This window comes from Helianthus annuus, chromosome 14 (assembly GCF_002127325.2).
Source record: "Helianthus annuus cultivar XRQ/B chromosome 14, HanXRQr2.0-SUNRISE, whole genome shotgun sequence".
Lineage (NCBI taxonomy): Eukaryota > Viridiplantae > Streptophyta > Magnoliopsida > Asterales > Asteraceae > Helianthus > Helianthus annuus.
In genome coordinates, this window is record NC_035446.2 from 159,132,460 (window position 1) to 159,152,915 (window position 20,456).

The 20,456-nt window shown below is 41.2% G+C and overlaps 1 protein-coding gene across 1 annotated transcript; it reads right to left on the reverse strand.

The window, feature by feature from the left end:
- Nucleotides 1–3,925: 3,925 nt before the first annotated feature.
- On the reverse strand, nt 3,926–5,080 carry LOC110904566 (zinc finger protein ZAT5). The gene has a single exon (XM_022150407.2). It carries the CDS (start codon nt 4,997–4,999, stop codon nt 4,136–4,138), a length of 864 nt encoding a protein of 287 aa, XP_022006099.1. The 5' UTR covers nt 5,000–5,080; the 3' UTR covers nt 3,926–4,135.
- Nucleotides 5,081–20,456: the final 15,376 nt, after the last annotated feature.

Sequence of the window (20,456 nt, forward strand, 5' to 3'; positions counted from 1 at the left end):
ACCTGAAGGTTTCTCCGCCCCAGGTCAAGAGGGTAAAGTATGTAAACTCGTCAAGTCCTTGTATGGCTTGAAGCAAGCACCAAAACAATGGCACCAAAAGTTTGATCATGTCATGATTGACAATGGTTTCAAAATAAATGAGTGCGACAAATGTGTTTATTTCAAAGACACAAATGAAGGTTATGTCATCTTATGCCTTTATGTAGACGATATGCTTATCATTGGGAGTAATGATAAAATTATCAAAGCTACTAAAAGCATGTTGAAAGCGAGATTTGACATGAAAGACATGGGTTTAGCGGATGTGATTCTTGGAGTAAAGATCATAAGAACCCAAGAAGGTCTTGTGTTAAGTCAATCTCACTATGTGGATAAAATTCTTGAAAAATTCAACTCGGGAGATACGAGTGTCGCTCGAACTCCAGTTGATACCTCCCAACATCTCAAGAAGAATAAAGGAGTTGGAGTTGCTCAGTTAGAGTATTCAAGAATTATAGGCAGTCTAATGTATCTAATGACATGTACTAGACCCGACTTGGCTTACGCGGTGAGTAGGCTAAGTAGATACACCAGCAATCCGTGCGCGGATCATTGGAAGGCTATCACGAGGGTGCTTAGATACATACGATGCACAAGAGACTATGGACTGCATTATACCCGACAACCAGCAGTGATCGAAGGATACACTGATGCAAACTGGATATCGGATAATAAAGATTCCAAATCAACAAGTGGTTACGTGTTTACACTTGGAGGAGCTGCTATTGCTTGGAAGTCTTCTAAGCAAACGGTCATAGCGAGATCCACAATGGAATCTGAATTTATCGCCTTGGATAAGTCAGGCGAGGAGGCGGAATGGCTACGTCAATTCGTGGAAGATATTCCAAGATGGCCAAAGCCTTTGCCAGCCATATGTGTACATTGTGATAGCCAATCAGCGATTGGTAGAGCTCAAAGCTTGATGTACAATGGCAGATCAAGGCATATGCGACGTAGACATAACACGATACGACAACTACTCTCAACGGGTGTTATCACAATTGATTATGTGAGATCAGCGGATAACATTGCGGACCCGTTTACAAAAGGCTTAAGCAGAGAGTTAGTAGAAACGTCGTCAAGAGGAATGGGACTAAAGCCCGTGGTAAATGGGAATATGAGGGAAACCTAACTTAGTTGACTGGAGATCCCAAGATCTAAGTTCAATAGGACAACTTAATCATATTACCAAAACGGAGTCACTGTGGGGGAGTACCCCAAACTAAATAAAAGGGAGTTACATATACTTCCTAGTCCATTCCAATCAGTGACATGAAGTGAGGTTAAGCATATTAAGGTTAATGATTTCGGGAAATCAAATAACCATGATGCTTTTAATGATTCATGGGAATCACCTATGTTAGAGAGAAGTGGGGTCGCTTCAAATGGATTTGTGGGGTGCGCAAATCCTAGAGCTCTCGCAGAACCAGGCTAGTGTTCCAGGACCATAATAGGACACGACAATGAGGAGTTGGCCAAACCAGGGAGAGTATTGTGTGAAGTGTATTGTCGTTTACACAAATGGGGGTATGTTCAAGGACATCGCGTCTACACACCGCTAGTAAGCTAAGTGCGCTTCACAAAAGAAGGTTCAAAGGCTTCAACCTACCTATCTTGCAATACTCAACTGTCGAAGTTTATCGTTGAAAAGTGTAAGGAAAAGATCCATTTCCATACATGTGGGGGATTGTTGGAAATTTGATGAAAATAGCATTTTTCATGTGGGGGATTGTTGGAAAATAAGTGAAAATAGCATTTTTCACAAATATAGGAAAATGATTTTTTCCTATTTTGGACTAGAAATAAATATAATAAAATGAGCGGGTTTTATGTATTTATTTGTGGGTTTGTGTTCTATGTTGGAAGAGCTTCGCAACGAACTAAACCACCTCCAAAACCGAGCTAAGATGAATGAGATATCGATGCTCAAAGTTGGGTGTTTGGAACATTCAATGTTGAAACTAAAGGGAAAGTAGCACCTTGTCCCACATAGGAGGAGAGATGGAACTTAAATGGGTATTTAAGGTGGAACTCTCCATCCTTATTGTTTCATGGAAGCACACACTAGTGTCCTCGCGAAGGGTGCGGAGCACCCTAACTCGCACTCGCACTCGCACACGCTCGCGCGCGCGCGCGTGGCGTGGGCGATGAGGCGCAATGTGGCGCTTTGATGGCGCACTTCGCACTTCGCACGCTCGCATCGCCGCGAGCCGCTTGAGAGCCGCCTTTGTATTTTTGACCGCGCGCGCCACACGACAGTGAGCCAAGAGGCCGCACGCCGCATGGCAGTGAGCCAAGATGCCGCACCGCGCATGGGCGCGCGCGCGCGCAGAAGCTTCCAGCATTGAATGACTAGGCAGTTTCAGTCCAGCTTCGTAACTGACGAGTTAATAGGCTTTGACTGAGAATTAAATGACGTATTAAATTGCATTGAAGACGTTTAATGCAATTTAAACCTCTCATTTAATTCATTTTGACTGTTTCAACCTAGGAGCTGTATAAATACAGCTCCATACCCACTTCAGAAGGAGACCAGCAACAACAGCTATATGCAAACAATCTTCTACACTCTTCTGTTCATCTTCTTCTTACAAGCTTCAAGGTAACCTTCGGGTTGTAGGCGAATTCCGGCAGTACCACTGCTCCGGCTGTTGTACCCTGGGAAACAAAACGAGTACTCCTGGGAGATTCGGAATTTGTTTTAAGGGAAGCGTGTGTTCACGTGCCTCAGCCACTCTGCTTCTACTCCTTTCTTGTATTTTGGTTTATTTCAGTTGTATTGTTCTAGTATTTTATTTTTTAGCTTTCCTTGTATTGTAATCAGTAATAAAAATATTGTTTATTTTATTTATTTATGCGAACGGTTCGTACAACAGATGGCTTAAGTTAAAACTGTGTTGAAGAACAACTTGCAAGTTGTCTATACTTGACATGTGGACGGTTTTGGGTTCTATGTTGTAAGGTAAGGATATTTGTCGGTCTATCAATCTATTTACATCATGGTACAAACTGACCAAACAACATCAACACTAGTATCAGTATAATCGAAACCGGTTTTTGTATTCGGTCTATAGGGTTTTCGATCAATAAACACGTGTCGTTATGGTTTTCCCTGTTATACCAAGTGCTGGTACCATAACAAAACAAATTAATACTGATCGAATTTCAGTCACAATACACAGGGAAATTTCACCAGTTTGTGCCTACATTGGATTCCTAAATAGGTGTCTTAATTAACACAACATTTAAATATGTAACATAAAAAATCCAATGCACAGAAAAATGTTAATTATTTGAATTGTAAAAAGAATTATTTTTTGATACAACTAGATGTACATCGGGTCAGTAAACTTATGATTAAATGATTAACTAATGATTTTAAAAATATAATGATGCACTAAATTAGTGACTGGATTAAGGGACACCGATGTTAATGGCATATTTTAGGAGGAAAATCCCTTTTGACTTTTTGATTATGATGGTAATGCAATACCTTGCCAACTCCTCTTTCACTGACTTGGAAAACAAGGAAACCAATACACAGGAACAAGAAAAGAATGCCACTTTTCACACTCAAAAGCTAAGATTTAATATGAAAAATTATAATAAGTTTAACTGAAAAGTTATAAGATTTTTCAAATCTAACTTGAAAAATCAGGACCGAATCAAACCAAATCTGAATTCGGTTATCAAAATTTTTGAATCGAGTTTGCATACGAACTATGGTGAGTTCGTTTTCGAATCATATTCACACTTACGATTTTTGAACCAAAAATTTTGAACCAGACTGACCCAAAAAATTAGCTTTTCATATTTTTATTCAAATTTAGTTTTAAATAATCAAAATTGGGAGTGGAATAATAAAACAAGCAAAATAACCCATAAATTTATTTAATTAAACACCCTTTTTAGAAGTTCTAATCATCAACAATGTGATCAAATAATACAAAGAATCTATACCAATTATAAGAAAAAATTAGAAATTTGTGGCTATGATAACAATTTCACTTACCTTCACAAGATTAACTGTGTAACTAAATAAATACAAAATGTAAAAAAAAAAAAGAAATTAACAAATATAATTTTGCACCTTTGTTTAATAATAACAATCCACCAACGTTGGAGCAGCAGACAAATAACCGGACGGTTGTTGTTTGTTCTGATTGGCCGAGAATATGAAGCTCGATTCCCGATGTTGATCTTGATTCGACACAACCCTAATACCGGTGGTTTCCACCGGTGCCGGAAGGTTAAGATCCAAATCCAAACATAAACCATCAGCCTTTGACTTTGACTTTTCATCATCATAAATATTATCATCCACCACACCATAAGGAATCAAAGATAAAGTGGTGTTGGTGTTGGTGTTGCCGTTAGTCGCCCTGTGTCGACGCATGTGGCCGCCTAACGCTTGTCCGGAGTTAAACTCCGCACCACAGATTGAACAAAGCTTGGATGATGATTTCTTGTTGTTTGTAGATGTATCTTCTCCGTCTGAAAAAACGGGTGTAGGTTTGTCGGATTCGATAAATCTTGGTTTCGTGTGGCTAGCTCTATGGCCTCCGAGAGCTTGAAATGAAGGAAATGTTCGGCTACACGTTTTGCATTCGTAAACATATGTTCCGGTGGTGGTGTCTGTCGATGTTTGTATGTATCTTTTGCTGTTAAATTTGTAGCATGAGTCGGAGAAGTTTTCGATAGGAGAGTGAATGATATTATTATGGCCTTTGGAGAGAAGGATGAGGCAGTTGGCGGTGTCTTCGTCTTCGGTGGTGGTGGAATATGATGGTGGAGAAGAGTTTGAAGGATTGTAGGAGGTGGAAGAATGAGTGAGGTTGGTTGTGGGTCTTTGACGTTTTGTACGTTTGCGTTTGAGGATGGTGGTGGTGGTGGGATTGTTTGGAATACCGTCATTGGGTGTGGGGGTGGTGGTGGTGGTGGTTTGTGGTGGAATATCCATGGGTGGTTGGGTAGCTTGAATGCCACTCCAGCCCCACACCCAGAAAAGATTGAGGAATTGGTAAAGGAGGAATGGGATGGGATTGAAGGTAGAAAAAGAGTTATGAAGAGGTGGTGGTGAATATTTATATACGGTTGCGTGGGTGGGTGGATGATACCATGGGGTGGGGTGGGGTTAAGGAGAATGTGCATGATATATAGTGACGACGGGGTAGCCCAAAGACAAATAAAATTATTAATATGCAAAGGGCTTAAAAGGTTGAAAGGTTCATCGGATGAAAAGCTGTATAATGAGTGAATCGAGGAACAGTAACTAGTCACGTCCACCAACTCATCTCACCAACTCACGCTCACCAACTCACAAAGTCAGAGCAGGTCTGTACAGGCACACCCTATTAACCAGGGGTCCAAAGCCTTGAACCCCAAAAGGGGAAACCCTCCATAAGCAAACAGGTTCCACTAGTATAGTCCATACCATTTCGAGAGGTGTCTTCCATTATAAGAAGACAGCTCGAAAACACTTCCTGGACATTCCGAAAAGCAGAGATTCCTTAATCTCTTGTCATTCAAGAGTTCTTTGTCACCTCCAAATAACTCTTCATCAGATTCATCTCATTTGCTTTCTTTTCTGAATTCGAGCTAGTCTCGAAGAAAGAACTTCAAAGCAAATATCTCAATCATACTAGTGAACCTCCTTCCACGTTTTGCAAACATGGAGGGACCCCGCGACCTGCGTTAGGCAAAACTGAACCTTTCAGCCCTTTTGCCTGACCAGCTAAGCTACCATCCTTGGTCCCGTGTTTGTTGCATCAACAAGTTGGCGCCCACCGTGGGGCTACGCCGCTATTTCTCCTCAAAAGAGACCTGGTACGTGTAGCTCCTTTCATTCAAAATCACCATGTCAGAAAGTGGATCTCCGGGGGAGGTGAACCAGGTTCCTAACACCTCTACCCCGGGAAGTGGTCAAGCTCACACAACAATAACAACGCCTTTTTCAACTCCGGGGAGTACGCCCGAGTTTCTTACCTTTAACACACCGACCCCGTCCAGATCTGGAGCTCCGTCTCCCAACGTTGGTGTGTCTGACACTCCTACACGCGTTGAACTCACCCCCGAGGGGGTCGCTAATAACTTCCTTGAGCTAAGATCACTCCTTAACCAACATGTGAACAGAGAAAGGGGAAAAGGTATAAGGATTCGTCTAGACTACGACGAGCCCGAGCCGACGTTATCTCCTGGACCACCTCTACCACCCTTCGTTACAAGAGGGGAGGCTGGTCCCAGCAACCCTTCAAACTTTCATCCTTATTTGTCCACTATGACAAATCCCACTGTTCACCCGGTTCTTTCTTCCCAACCAACCGCTAGTGGTACTCCTCTGGGACACGAGTTAACCCTCGACCAACTCCTACAATCCCCAGTGACTAGTTGTCCCACTTCTCTGAATACCACATGGGAGCAGGCCCTGTCCGTGCTCCCTTTAGCACGAAGTGCTGTTGCCAGCACCCCTCTTGGGGTAAGTTGCTCGGTTGGTCCTGGAAGCCTTCAAGGTTTCAATTTCGTGCCCAATGTGATGTCTCAGATGATGGCCCACTTCCCTTGGCAGCACTTCATCAATCAAGTGCTGGCCACCCAGGGAAACCAAGGCAATAATAACAACGGAGGCACGAGACCTGAAGAGGACTTGGCTAAACCTTACAAGCCAAGCAACCTTTCATGCTTTTCAAGACAGATAGCTGATTATGACTTCCAGTCAAAAATCAAAATGCCTGCCCACATCAAAACGTATGATGGGACCGAAGATCCAGAAGATCATCTTCAAATCTTTACTGGCGCTGCTCGAATAGAAAAATGGTCGAATGCTGAATGTTGCCTAATGTTCATGCAAACCCTCATTGGGTCCGCTAGAATTTGGTTCAACGACCTTCCTGCTCAAAGCATTCGAAGCTTTGATGATCTCAGCAGAGGCTTCCTGGCAAACTTCTCCCAACAAAGGAGATACGTCAAAGACGCGACTGTAATCTTCCAAATAAAACAACGAGATGACGAAAGCCTACGAGCATTCATTGAACGGTACAAAAAAGAAGGGCTAACCTACGTGGGGGCTGATGAGAAAATGAGGGTTGCCGGTTTTATGAACGCCATAACCTCTAAGTATCTCACACGAGATTTCAACAAATCTCTACCCAAAACCTTGGAAGAAGCCCTTGAAAGAGCCGAGGCTCACATCCGAGGAGAAGAAGCTGTTGATATCAAGGAACAAAGGAAAAGGGGTTCTGGTTGGCGAAGTAGCAGTCCAGCTAGAAAGAGAGGCAACTTCAACTCTTACGACAGACGCCCAAAGGGTTCAGACCCTCGAAGGATTGAAGGGCGTAACCCTCCAAGCAGAGATAAAAACATGAGTTTCACTCCTCTCACCAAAACCCCTCAGGAGATCCTGGCAACGGAAGAGGTCAAGCAAAACTTCAGACCTCCCAGGCCTCTTCCCAAAAGTCGGAAAAACGAGAACTCCACTCAGTTCTGTGAATTCCATGAAGAAAAGGGACATCACACCAATGATTGCTTCCAACTGAAAAAGAGAATTGAAGAGGCTGTCAAGTCGGGAGAACTTGCCCACCTGGTAAAAGGAGTCCGAGACAAGATGGCTGAAAGCAAAGGAAAGGAAGTAAACATGGTGTACTCTGATGACAAGGCCCCTTACAAGAAACAACGCCTGGAAGCTTGGGAGCTTCAGTGTGTCTGCTTCCCCCCAACAAAGAAGGACCCACTACCTGGCCCTCTCGTGGTCGAAGCCCTCGTGGGGACCTTACAAACATGCAAAGCATACATAGACACGGGAGCAGCCACTGAAATCATGTTCGAAAAGTTCTTTAACCAATTAAGCAATGAGGAGCGTTCAAGGCTTCAACCCTCCGGGACTTCCATAAAAGGTATCGCTGATATAACCTTGAAACCTTTGGGGCAAATAACTCTTAACGTATGTTTCAGGGAAGGTTTAAAGGAAAGGACTCGATCACTAACCTTCGTGGTTATCAATATCCCTTCCAACTATGATGTGATCATAGGGAGGCCCGGACAGTGTGCATTTTACATGGCTGTATCCGTTGGCCATGGCACTGTCAAGTTCCCCACCGAGAGAGGGATTGCAACCCTTCAACCCTCACAGGAAGCTTATCTAATCGAAGGAGAAAGCTCCAATGACGAGAAAGACAAGCAAGGGTTAGTCATCAACCCCAAGTACCCTGAACAACGAATAAGGGTCAACCCCAACCTTTCTCAAGAGACTCTTTCATACCTTGAGAAGCTGCTAAAACATCACAGCGATGTATTCGCTTGGTCCCCCGAGGATATGACCGGAATCCCTCGAAACATTGCTGAACATGAGTTAAGAATACCACCAAATATCAAGCCAGTGGTGCAGAAGAAAAGAAGCCTGGCACCTGAAAGAAGCCTAGCAGCTTGCCAAGAGGTTGAAAAACTTGTATCAGCTGGCATTCTTCGAGAAGTTAAGTACCAGTCATGGATTGCTAACCCTGTGATGGTTCGAAAACCTGATAACTCCTGGAGAATGTGCATAGATTTCAAGGATCTTAACAAGGCTTGTCCTAAAGATTGTTACCCACTCCCAGAAATTGACCTCAAGGTTGATTCACTCACGGGATACCCGTTCAAATGCTTTCTCGATGCATACAAAGGCTATCATCAGATCCTCATGAAAAAAGAAGACGAAGAAAAGACAGCTTTCCACACCGACAAGGGCATTTTCTGTTATCAAAAAATGCCTTTTGGCCTCAAGAACGCAGGAGCCACTTACCAACGGCTCGTCGATAAAGCCTTCGAAAGCCAAATTGGAAGAAACATGGAAGCATATGTCGATGACCTGGTGATCAAAAGCAAAACGGAATACCAGATGCTTGATGACATCCAAGAAACCTTCAAGAATCTTAGAAAAATCAACATGAAGCTTAACCCTGAAAAATGTTCGTTTGGGTTTGATGAAGGAAAATTCTTGGGTCATATTGTGGGAAAGCAAAGCATCAAGGCCAACCCCAACAAAGTAAAGGCTGTTCTCGAAGCTAAACCGCCAAGAACCAAGAAGGAGGTTGAAAGCTTGAATGGGAAGCTTGCAGCCTTGAAACGTTTTACATCAAAACTGGCCGAAAGATCTCTACCATTCTACAAAACGCTCAAGAATTGTTCAGATAAGAAAGATTTCAGATGGACCGATGAGGCTGAGGAAGCTTTTAATCAAATGAAGCAGCACCTTGCTTCACTGCCAGATATCGCAGCACCGGAAACCGGGGAGCTCATATCGGTGTACCTCTCAGTCGCCGATGAAGCCATCAGTGCCGTCCTAACCATTGAAAGGGATAAGGCTCAGGTACCCGTCTATTTTTTCAGCAAAACCTTAAAACTGGCTGAAACCAAATATCCTCCCCTTGAAAAATTAGCCCTAGCCTTGGTCCAAACAGCCAGAAGGCTTAGAAGGTACTTCCAAGCACATCCTATACAAGTGGTCACTGACCAACCTGTTAAAAACGTGCTTGAAAAACCTGAAAACTCGGGAAGATTGGCAAAATGGGCAGTGGAACTAGGTGAACATAACATCACCTATGTCCCACGAAAAGCAATCAAAGCTCAGGTTTTGGCTGACTTCCTAGTAGAAATCCCAAGCCAAAAGACTGAGGAAGTAAACACCACAACCACTGAACCCTCCAACCCTGAAGCCTGGAAACTATTCACAGACGGGGCTTCAAGCGTTGAAGGGTCAGGAGCTGGTATAATCTTAATCAACCCTGAAGGGCTAGAATTCACATATGCTCTTCGTTTCAACTTTCAGACCACCAATAACGAGGCTGAATACGAAGCACTGATTGCTGGTCTCCGGCTAGCCAAAGAAATGAAAGTCAACAAGCTTGAAGTGTTCACTGATTCACTATTGGTATCAAGCCAAGTCAACGACAGCTATGTTGCCAAAGAGCCCAACATGAGAAGGTACAAAGAAAAGTCCAAGGAATTAATGAACACCTTTCAAGCATGCAACATCAAACAAATTCCAAGATCCCGAAACAAAAGGGCAGATGCCTTAAGCAAATTAGCGTCCCTCACATTCGCCCACCTCACAAAAAAGGTGTTGGTTGAAGTGTTGAAGGCTCGTTCAATTGATGAATTGGAAGTACAAGATGTGGTCACCGAGGAAGATCCAAATTGGATGACTCCCATAAAGAAGTTCCTTCGAAACAATGAACTACCCAACGACCAAATGGAAGCTGAAAGGGTAAAGATCAAAGCAAGACAATATGTGTTGCAAGGAGAAATCCTCTATAAAAAAGGATACCTTGCACCATTACTAAGGTGTGTGGGCCCTGAACAAAGCAAATATTTGGTCAAAAAAGTGCATGAAGGAATATGTGGAGCTCATTTTGGAGCTAGATCGGTGGTTGCAAAGCTCATGAATTTGGGATATTTCTGGCCATCAATGCATCGTGACACCGCTGAGCAACTAAAGAAATGCGATGCCTGCCAAATCCACTCACCGATACCAAAAAGTCCCAAACACGACTTGGTCCCCATAACCTCAGCATGGCCATTCCATAAATGGGGAATGGACATTGTCGGTCCATTCCCTCCAAGCAAAGGGGGAGTAAAATTCCTATTGGTAGCAATCGACTACTTCAGCAAATGGCCAGAGGTTAAACCCCTTGCCAAAATCACAGGAAAACAAGTCATAGACTTTGTTTGGGAGAATATCATATGTCGCTATGGGTTACCAGGGGTAATTGTCACCGATAATGGGAAACAATTCGCCGAGAAACCCTTCAGCCTTTGGTGCAAGGAGTACAGGATCAACCAAATCTTCAGCTCAGTGGCCTACCCGCAATCAAATGGCCAGGTTGAAAGAACCAACAGAAGTATTGTAGAAGGCATCAAGAGAAGATTGGGGAGATATGAAAGTAATTGGCTGGAGGAATTGCCTAGCGTTTTATGGGCAATCAGAACGACGGAAAAAACAAGTCACAAAAAGACACCTTATAGCTTGGTATTCGGATCCGAAGCCGTAATCCCAGCTGAAATAGGAGTTGTAACCCAACGAGTTGTCAACATGGATCCCAATGTAAACACACAAGAGACCATGTTGAACTTGCAACTCCTAGAAGAAGCCCGGGATCAAGCAGCAATACAAGAAGCCAAGTACAAACAAAGGATGGAGGCCTATTACAACAAAAAGGTCAAGAACGAAAGATTCAAGCCAGGAGACCTAGTCCTCAGAAACAACGAAGCCAGCAAAAAGGAAAACCAAGGGAAACTAGGCCCAAAATGGGAAGGTCCTTACACCATCCTCGAAGCACACAAGGGCGGATCCTATAAGCTGGCAGATTCAGAAGGCAAAAGGCTTCCAAGGCACTGGAACGGAAAAACCCTTAGAAGGTTTTATGTTTAGAAAGTTTGGTTTGTAGCAAAACAAAAACCTTTTGTAAAAGCAAATGTTGCTTGAATGAATGAAGTTACTTTATCAAACTTGTCTTTCTATCCTAATATCAGGTTGAGAACCTAGCAAAAAACTCCATGGCAAGGGCCATGTAAGGGGATGAGCTCCCAGGCCATATCGCTCAATAGGTTCAAGGGTTGAATGGACCTATATAAGGGGTGAGTTCCTAAATCAATACAACTCCATGAGACTTATCAAAGAAAAACAATAGTGTCTCATAGACAGGTTTGAACAACCTACACCAATCGTTCCTTAAGTCTAAAAAATGTACCCAATAAATAGACTTACGAAATCAAACAAATCACAATGAAATAAAAGAAAAGGATAGATACTACGTCTTAATGATAAACACTAAGGCAAAGTGACTGCAGCACTGAACCCTTTAAAGTGTAAAAAACATAAAGACAAAGTAAACAAAGACAAGGCAAGAAAATAAATACATAAGCCTACCAACCAAACACACAAACCAAAACAGAAGCTACCCAGCGTTCAACCAACAGATACTTAGCTTGAAAGGTTAAAGGCTTCAACCCGGCAGCAATCATACAAAAAAGCTTGAAGGGTTGAAACCCCACAAAACAAACCAAGCAAGTAAAATAAACAAAAACACCAAACCATCATGTCATAGTCAGAAAGGCCATAAAAGACCTTCATTAGATAGTCAAAGCAAGCCCTAGTGACTTGCAGATAAAACTAGTGTCCAACGGCCATAAAGGCCTAACCAACCATAGGAACCTTAAGGGTTCCCAAAACCTAAACATTGTTTAAAATATTACAAAACATTAAAGTGTTTGCTAAGAAAGCTACGAATAAATGTCAGTTGCCAGAAGGCTTAGAACCTTCACCCTTAGACTTTTTGGCTTTCTTGGTCTTCTTCGCCTTCACACCTTCTTCACCACCAACTGCAGAGGTTTCCAAACCAGCATCTTTCGAGGTTTCAGGCAGACTCGAAAGGGTATCATCACTGTCCCCAGAGTAGGACCTCTTCCTTGACAAAGAGCCCAAAACCTCAGCACAAACCTTCTCATTCAACCCTTCAGGCTTCAATCCCTGTAAAACAGACAAAGGCTTACCAAAGCAGGAGGATACCTCATGAATATAAGGGTAAGTTAGCCTCTCCATCTGCTCAACAGAAGCCTTGAAAACATCAGAAGCCTCGGGGCGATACATGGGTGACTTCTCCAAAGGTTGCCCAGATTCATGAAGTTTATAGCCAGCAGTAAGGCCTTGATGCTTCCCCAGGTTCAGCAGCTTTGTGTAAACATCACCAAGGGCAGAGTTAAATTCCTTAGAGTGCAAAAGATAAGTCACAACCTGCTGAAACCCATGCTCGATCAACCACTGATTATCCGCAGTCACCTGACCAACGGAAGCCTTCAACCCCTCCTTTTCTTCACGAAAAGCCTTCTGCTGGACAGATAAGGCCTCTCGATCAGCCTTCAACTTCAGCAAATTAGCTTCAAAGCTTTTCTTCAGGTCACCCATCTCAATGGCATGCATCTTCTTCAAATCCTCAATCTCCTTCTTCCAAGCTGCCTCCTTCTCTGCAAACCCAGCCACTTCCTTCTTCATCGATGCAAGGGAGGATTTCATTTTGTCTTTCTTTTTAGAAAAATCCTCATACTCCCGCATCCTTTGGCGAAAGCGTGTAATCCCTTGGGGAAGCATGGCTGCAAGGTTGCAAGTAGTTAAAACCATGCGAGACAACATAGTGTCATCATCCATCTCAGCAATAGCTTCACGAACGGAAGGAGGAGCAAGATGACTAAGAGCATCTTCACAAACAGCAGCATCCTTAAAAGTGTCATCATTCTTAACCAACCAAGTAGGCACATAAGTGCCCTCAGGGTTCAACCCTTCAACGTCCCTGCTAGACGATTCTTGAACAGGGGTAGCAACACCCTTCTTCCCTCGAACCTTCTTACCACGCACAACTAATTCCTTCTCCTTCTCAACCTCTGCCTCAGCCTGATCCTCAGAAACCTCGATGTCATCACTCAAATCCACTGGCTCAGTGGAAGTGGATTGAGGAGTAGCCTTCAGTAAACGACGAGATAACCGGCGAGTTGAAGGCTTGGGAACATTGGACTTGGTAAAACCTTTCACATTTTCAACACTGACATAACCCGAGCCCTCAAACCTTTGCTCAGAGGTTCTCACCACAACATTTTCACCCGGAACAGTCGGAGCATCTTCAAAAACCACATCGGACGTATCGTCACTCTTGATGAAGTCCAAAGCAGACATAACTGCCAAAAAACAAATAAAGAAAATAAGTCACAAACAAAGTAAGACGAAAAGGCATAGGGGAGAAAATGCATACCAAGGCCATTTCTCATCAACACCGGATCCCGATCAACTTTTGCCCAAATATTACTAACCCCTAAAAGCACTAACAAATGTTCGGGAAAAGGACGAACCCTGGAAGGGCACCCCCGAATGGCTGAAAGAAAGGCATCATTTAATTCAGACTCGGAAGGCTCCGGATCGTTGAGAACAGCATCCGGATGCCTCCACACCATTTTGAAAGGAATGATGGATTCAGAAACCCAGAAAAACGTATTCTTCCATGATCCAAGGGTCGTAACCATGGAGGAAACGAGACAAGTTTCAACCTTTGTGTTCTCAAAAGTAAACCAATCACCATTTTTGGCTAACCGGAAGAACCTCCGAAAGAGCAACAATGAAGGATCATAACCTAAAGCACGACACAGCACTTCAAAGTGCAAAACCCTAGCCATTCCTTTCGGATGTACTTGCCCAAAAGACACTCGATAATACTCAAGCACATTTAGAACAAAAAACGAAAAAGGGTAACGAAGATTAGACCACTCAAAATGCCGACAATACAAAGCAATAAAACCAGGAATCGGTTTGTCAATGGAAGCATCGCAAGCAGGGGCGGTTGGATTAAACTGTTTATCAATACCATGTTCAAGACAAAACAGGTCTACCTCCTCTTGTGTCAATCGAGAAAATGACCTCGCTAAATCCTTAAGGGCACCCATGATCGGAAAAAGTAAAAGTGAAAATGGAGAAGAAAACTAACCTGAAGAAGGAAAAACTGTGAATGATTGAAGGGAAAATGATGAAGTTTTGTAACCGTAAAAATGAATATAAGAGTAAAGTAAGGGTATTAAAGATAAAAATAAAAATCTCTGCCAATCCGCCGCCTGACACATGTCCAATCAACTGTCAAATCGATTAAAATTCAAAATTCAAAAAGTAACCGCCTCAAACCCTTCAAGCCTCCAAACAACGAACCCTTGAAGCCTTTACAAGACATGCATAAAAGTCAGAAGTCTTTGAGCATAATACCCCAAAAACCTCTGACTTGGGGGGCTGACGACGGGGGTAGCCCAAAGACAAATAAAATTATTAATATGCAAAGGGCTTAAAAGGTTGAAAGGTTCATCGGATGAAAAGCTGTATAATGAGTGAATCGAGGAACAGTAACTAGTCACGTCCACCAACTCATCTCACCAACTCACGCTCACCAACTCACAAAGTCAGAGCAGGTCTGTACAGGCACACCCTATTAACCAGGGGTCCAAAGCCTTGAACCCCAAAAGGGGAAACCCTCCATAAGCAAACAGGTTCCACTAGTATAGTCCATACCATTTCGAGAGGTGTCTTCCATTATAAGAAGACAGCTCGAAAACACTTCCTGGACATTCCGAAAAGCAGAGATTCCTTAATCTCTTGTCATTCAAGAGTTCTTTGTCACCTCCAAATAACTCTTCATCAGATTCATCTCATTTGCTTTCTTTTCTGAATTCGAGCTAGTCTCGAAGAAAGAACTTCAAAGCAAATATCTCAATCATACTAGTGAACCTCCTTCCACGTTTTGCAAACGTGGAGGGACCCCGCGACCTGCGTTAGGCAAAACTGAACCTTTCAGCCCTTTTGCCTGACCAGCTAAGCTACCATCCTTGGTCCCGTGTTTGTTGCATCAACATTATGAAACCTCGAGCTCAATTTGAGCTTTGTTTTAAAAGTTGAGCTCGGATCGTAAGTAGTTTTTCAAGTTCGAACTCAGCTCGTTTATTTTATTTATTAACTAATTTATATTAATTATAATTATTTTTATATATAATTTAGTTATTTTTCATATTTTAATAAATAGTAATAAATATATATATTTAATATATTAATTAAAGTTATGTATATATTGGGCTCGTTTAGGCTTGCAACCGAAACCCGGAACTAAAAGCCCAAAACTCAAATTGTACTCGAACCAACCGTTTTTAAATCAGTTTTGGGCTTTTCCTAATCAATCATAGGGGTGCAAATGAGCCGAGCTACTCGCGAGTTACTTTAGCTCGGTTTGAAAAAAGCTTGAAACGAGCCGAGTTTAAGCGAGGTCGAGCCTAAAAACAAGCTTGTGTAGTAAACGAGCTCGAGCTCGAGCCCGAGCTTCACTTATCGAGCTCGAGCCGGAAACGATTGGTTCAAGTACAATTTGAGTTTTGGGCTTTTGGTTCCGGGTTTCGGTTATGGATAATGTTTGCTGTAGAGTGTGGGCCCCTAGGACCAATTATGGTTGCCTACAGTTTGGCGTGTTTACTATAGTTTAATTTTTATGTATGCTTTGTTAGACTTTAAATTATAGTTCTATACATCTATTATAGTATGTTGAAAATATTATAAACTTGAAATTATCTAAACTTATTATAGATGTATAAGAGTAGTTTATATTTCAAATGTTTTTTTAAGAAAAGTTTAAGAATGATTGCAGGTAATGGACATTACGTATTATAGAGTATTTGATATTTTAAATTAGAATTGTGGGGCTTTTAGTTTATTTGAAATGGGTCTTACTTATTATGTTTAGTTTTAGGCTTTGTTTTACATTTGTGGGACACTTCTAAGGGGTTGTCTTTAGGGGTGTTCAATCCTGATCAGAAACCGAATTTGACAAATCCGAAAATTCGTATCCGAAATATACGAAATTTCGGATATCCGAAAACTGGATAATCTAAATTTTCGGATTCGGATTCGAAACGGATTTTTTTTTTATTTTTTATAAAGTCGTATATCCGTTTGGATATTCGAATCCGAAATTGCGAATTCGGATATTAATATTTACTATCCGAAATTTTCAAATATCCGATTTTCGGATAACCGAAACCAGATAATCTGATCTTGAACACCCCTGGTTGCCTTGCCCCCTGGTGCTGCCATAGATTCACCCATGTTTAACATCATAAGACGAGAAACACTTATACCTAATAACTACTAATCAGATGAGTAATGAATAATTGATACCTGACGAGTATTAGACCAAGTATGGTACACAATATTATAAACAAGTATGAGGCTGAGATTACCAATGCTCCTTTCATGTCTAGCCTATAGTCAAATTTTTTGGTGGGTGATACTAGACATTTTGGAACGTTTTAAGTTAACATGTTTCATACTTGTGAATAATGGTATGATTTATCTAATTTTAGTATACCTAACTAAACTAATAAGTGATTTATGTCACAATCAAAAAATTGGAAGTTCAAATCTTGCAAAATGTAAATGCTTATGTATTTATCCTAGAACTCTAGGTATAAAAAACTAATAAGCAACCCATTTTCACTGTTTAGCCCATAAATATAAAAATGAATTCGTAATAAATTAGATACTTCGAAAAATTTACTTCTCGATTGTATTTAACACAATATCTATTTGTAAAGAAGTTATAATTTTGGATAACTTATATCTGCTATAAACAAGAGAGCAAACATAAGAATGTTATAAACAAGAGAGCAAACATAAGAAAAAGATTTTATACTCTAGTATTTCATGTACATATATCATATATATATAGATCAATACATCAACAACCCTAAAGCCCATTAACATTAGGTCAGGCTTGGCCTATGGGTCTGAATGTCTGCATTCATAACACTCCCCCTCAGACATTTAGAAATACATATACATTGTTAACATTATACTACTAGATAATGTTTACACGATTCTTCAGAACCGATGTTAACTGATACTGCAGGACCAGTTATGTTGCCTCATTAAAACCTTACTAAGAAAAACCCAGTGGGACAAAACTTAGTCAAGGAAAAAGAGTACATACACTGTGTATATTATATTATGGGTACATTACCCCCTCAATTTTACTTGTAAATCTTGATGATGTTGAATCCAATCTTCTATGACAATTGCTTGACTTGATATTTGGCGAAGTCTTCTTTGATTTGAGTGTTGTTGTCTACATTGTCTTCATACAGTATAGCTTGAGCTTCTCTTGATCAACTCTAATCTACATACTTCTTAAATATGCTGAAATCTTCGACCTTCATAACTTGTATCTGGATTGAGATCGAACTCTATGCGAGTCTAATATATATCAATCATAACCCAGGACGCCATATTGTTCTTGTGGAACTATCCCGTGTCTCGAGTTTGTAAATATGTCAACTAATTATTTAATGCGCTTTATAATTCTGCATTTCTGCCTCGTTAAAAACCATGCTAGGAAAACCCAATGGGACAAAACCGTAGCTAAGGGAAAAGAGTGCACTACGCATTATACATAATTAACAACATGATTTATGATGATGTTAAATTAGTACTTCGGGACCTATAAGATAAACTGATACTGCTGGATCAGTTATGTTGTCTCGTTAAAAACCTTACCAAGAAAACCCAATGGGAAAAGCTTAGTGAAGGGAAAAAGAGTGCAACATTTGAGATTAGAACTGTAATCTTACCAATACATCTAGCAAGAACGTAATATCATATGTTGTCTTGTTTGCAAGATACGTCAATGCTCTGATCGCAATTAAGTATGGTACTTCTTGACTAAGTAGTTCAACATCCTTTTCTTGGGGTTGATAAGAATATTTTTCTATGTCAAGCGATCAGACAATCGTTCATGTACTCGATGAATGAGCTTTTTCTATATAACATCTTTTAGATGTAGTCAGATTGATGAGCAAAAATAGTACATATATACTCGAACTACGGGTCGAGAATAACTACACTTTGTAAAGGTCATTCAAAATTTTCCTCTTTAGTTTGTGAGTTCCCTCTCGATGATGTTTACATTATCACTGTAAGATTGAAATCTTGTTAAATAGATGTAGCTCATTTTATCAAAATTATACCTCTCTTTTTAGAGTATAGTCGACTGTACCACATACAAGTAGTTTCCTTTAAGATTCATATATATAACACATATGGGGTTATTGTTTCATAATGCTTTGAGCATTTTTAATCCTTCAGGGGTTTTCATGTAGATGTCATTTGCAATTATCTCGTACATGTATACGGTGATGACATCCATAAGTTGTTTTATCTGAAGTCATTCTGAGATTGCGAGGCCACTTAGACATCTAAAGATTATCGCATCCACTACAGGGGTATACGTTTCCTCGTAATCAACTGCTGGGATTTGGGAAAAATCTTTATGTTAAAATGTGTGCCTTATGATGTGTGTAAAATGCAACATATAAATTACATCAAATGAGGCATAAAACTAACCCTTTTTAAGTACTAATGTTGGAAAAAGAGTGTTTTTGTCTTCCTTTTGTATTTTCAGGATTAAATGAGCTCAAATTAACAAAAGAAGCAAAAAGACAGCTAAATCTAACATAAATACAAGAAAAGGAACATAAGTGGATTGCCCGACCCCTCGACAGCATCCTCCCAAGCAAAATAAAGAAGGCAGAAGACTGAACACGCCCCGTGCTCAGCCAGCACGGGGCCGTGCCCAAGAAGCAGCAGAAAAGATAAACCAGTAGAAGCTTATATTGCCCACCACGGGGCCGTGCCCAGTGAACACGGGGGCGTGGCGAAAGTACTGCAGGCGCATTAATTGTAATTGCGAATTACAATTAATGAAGAGAGAGACTGTCAGACAGGCACGGGGCCGTGCCCAGCCTTCTGTTCAGGCTATAAATAGGAGTGCTTGGTTTCATTGCAACTCATCCCTTGGCACACCACCTCTCTCACACTTCATCCACCACCCACCACCACCATAACACCATCATCCACCACCATCATCCATTGTCCATCATAGAGTGTGTGAGTCGTCTCGGGATCCAAGATTGATCGTAAGAGTTCTTGACAATCAAGGCCATGTTTGCCTAAGTCTCTTACATCACTTGGTGAAGACAAGTGTTTAGTATAATACTTTTTATTTTTAATCTTTTGCACTTTTTATTTGGTTTTGTATTAATGACTTTAACAACTAGTTGCTTATGTTGAAGGTGACCTTTCCTTATCGTTTGTCCGTGGTGTCTTGGCATTATTTTACTGTCTATATAAAATAAAAGATTTTTACCATTCATATCTCCACGGTCTATATGGATGTATGTTGGCTACCTGGTCGGGGGTTAAGGGAACGGTTTGGTAAGGGTCTTGCCCTTGTTCAGCGTTTAGAGGTCCTGCAAGGGACCTGGGTCAAATTTAGTAGGATCTCCTTCAATACCCATAGGTATTGGATGGCGGGGATCCAAACTTTTTGACTCCCTCATAAGTTAACTACTATTAATACTATAACCCGGCTATTTAGGACTGTATCCCTGCTGACTCAGACTACTTAGTCGAGGGTAACGTCACCTCCAAAAGAGGGGCCTACCATAATTTGCATTAATAACTTAATTCATTATCTTTCAATAATCCGACCCTTTAGGATTGTATCCTTGCTGACTCAAACTACTGGGTTGAGGGTAACGTCGCCTTCAAAAGAGGGGCCTACTACAATAACTAAGATAATCTCTTAAATAAGTGCAAAAGTGCGAAAATAATCAAAGGTTATACTAACTAGCTAACCAGTGACGGATCTATAAGAAAAGTTGAAGGGTAGTGCAGGCTAAAAAAAATTTGTTCGGGGTAGCCGATACATAAAACATAAAACGAAGAAAAAGAAGAAGAAGAATTATACACTTAAGATGTAATTCGCTAAGAAAATTGAGGGTAGCACGGGCAACCTATGTTAGATCTGCCCCTGCAGCTAACT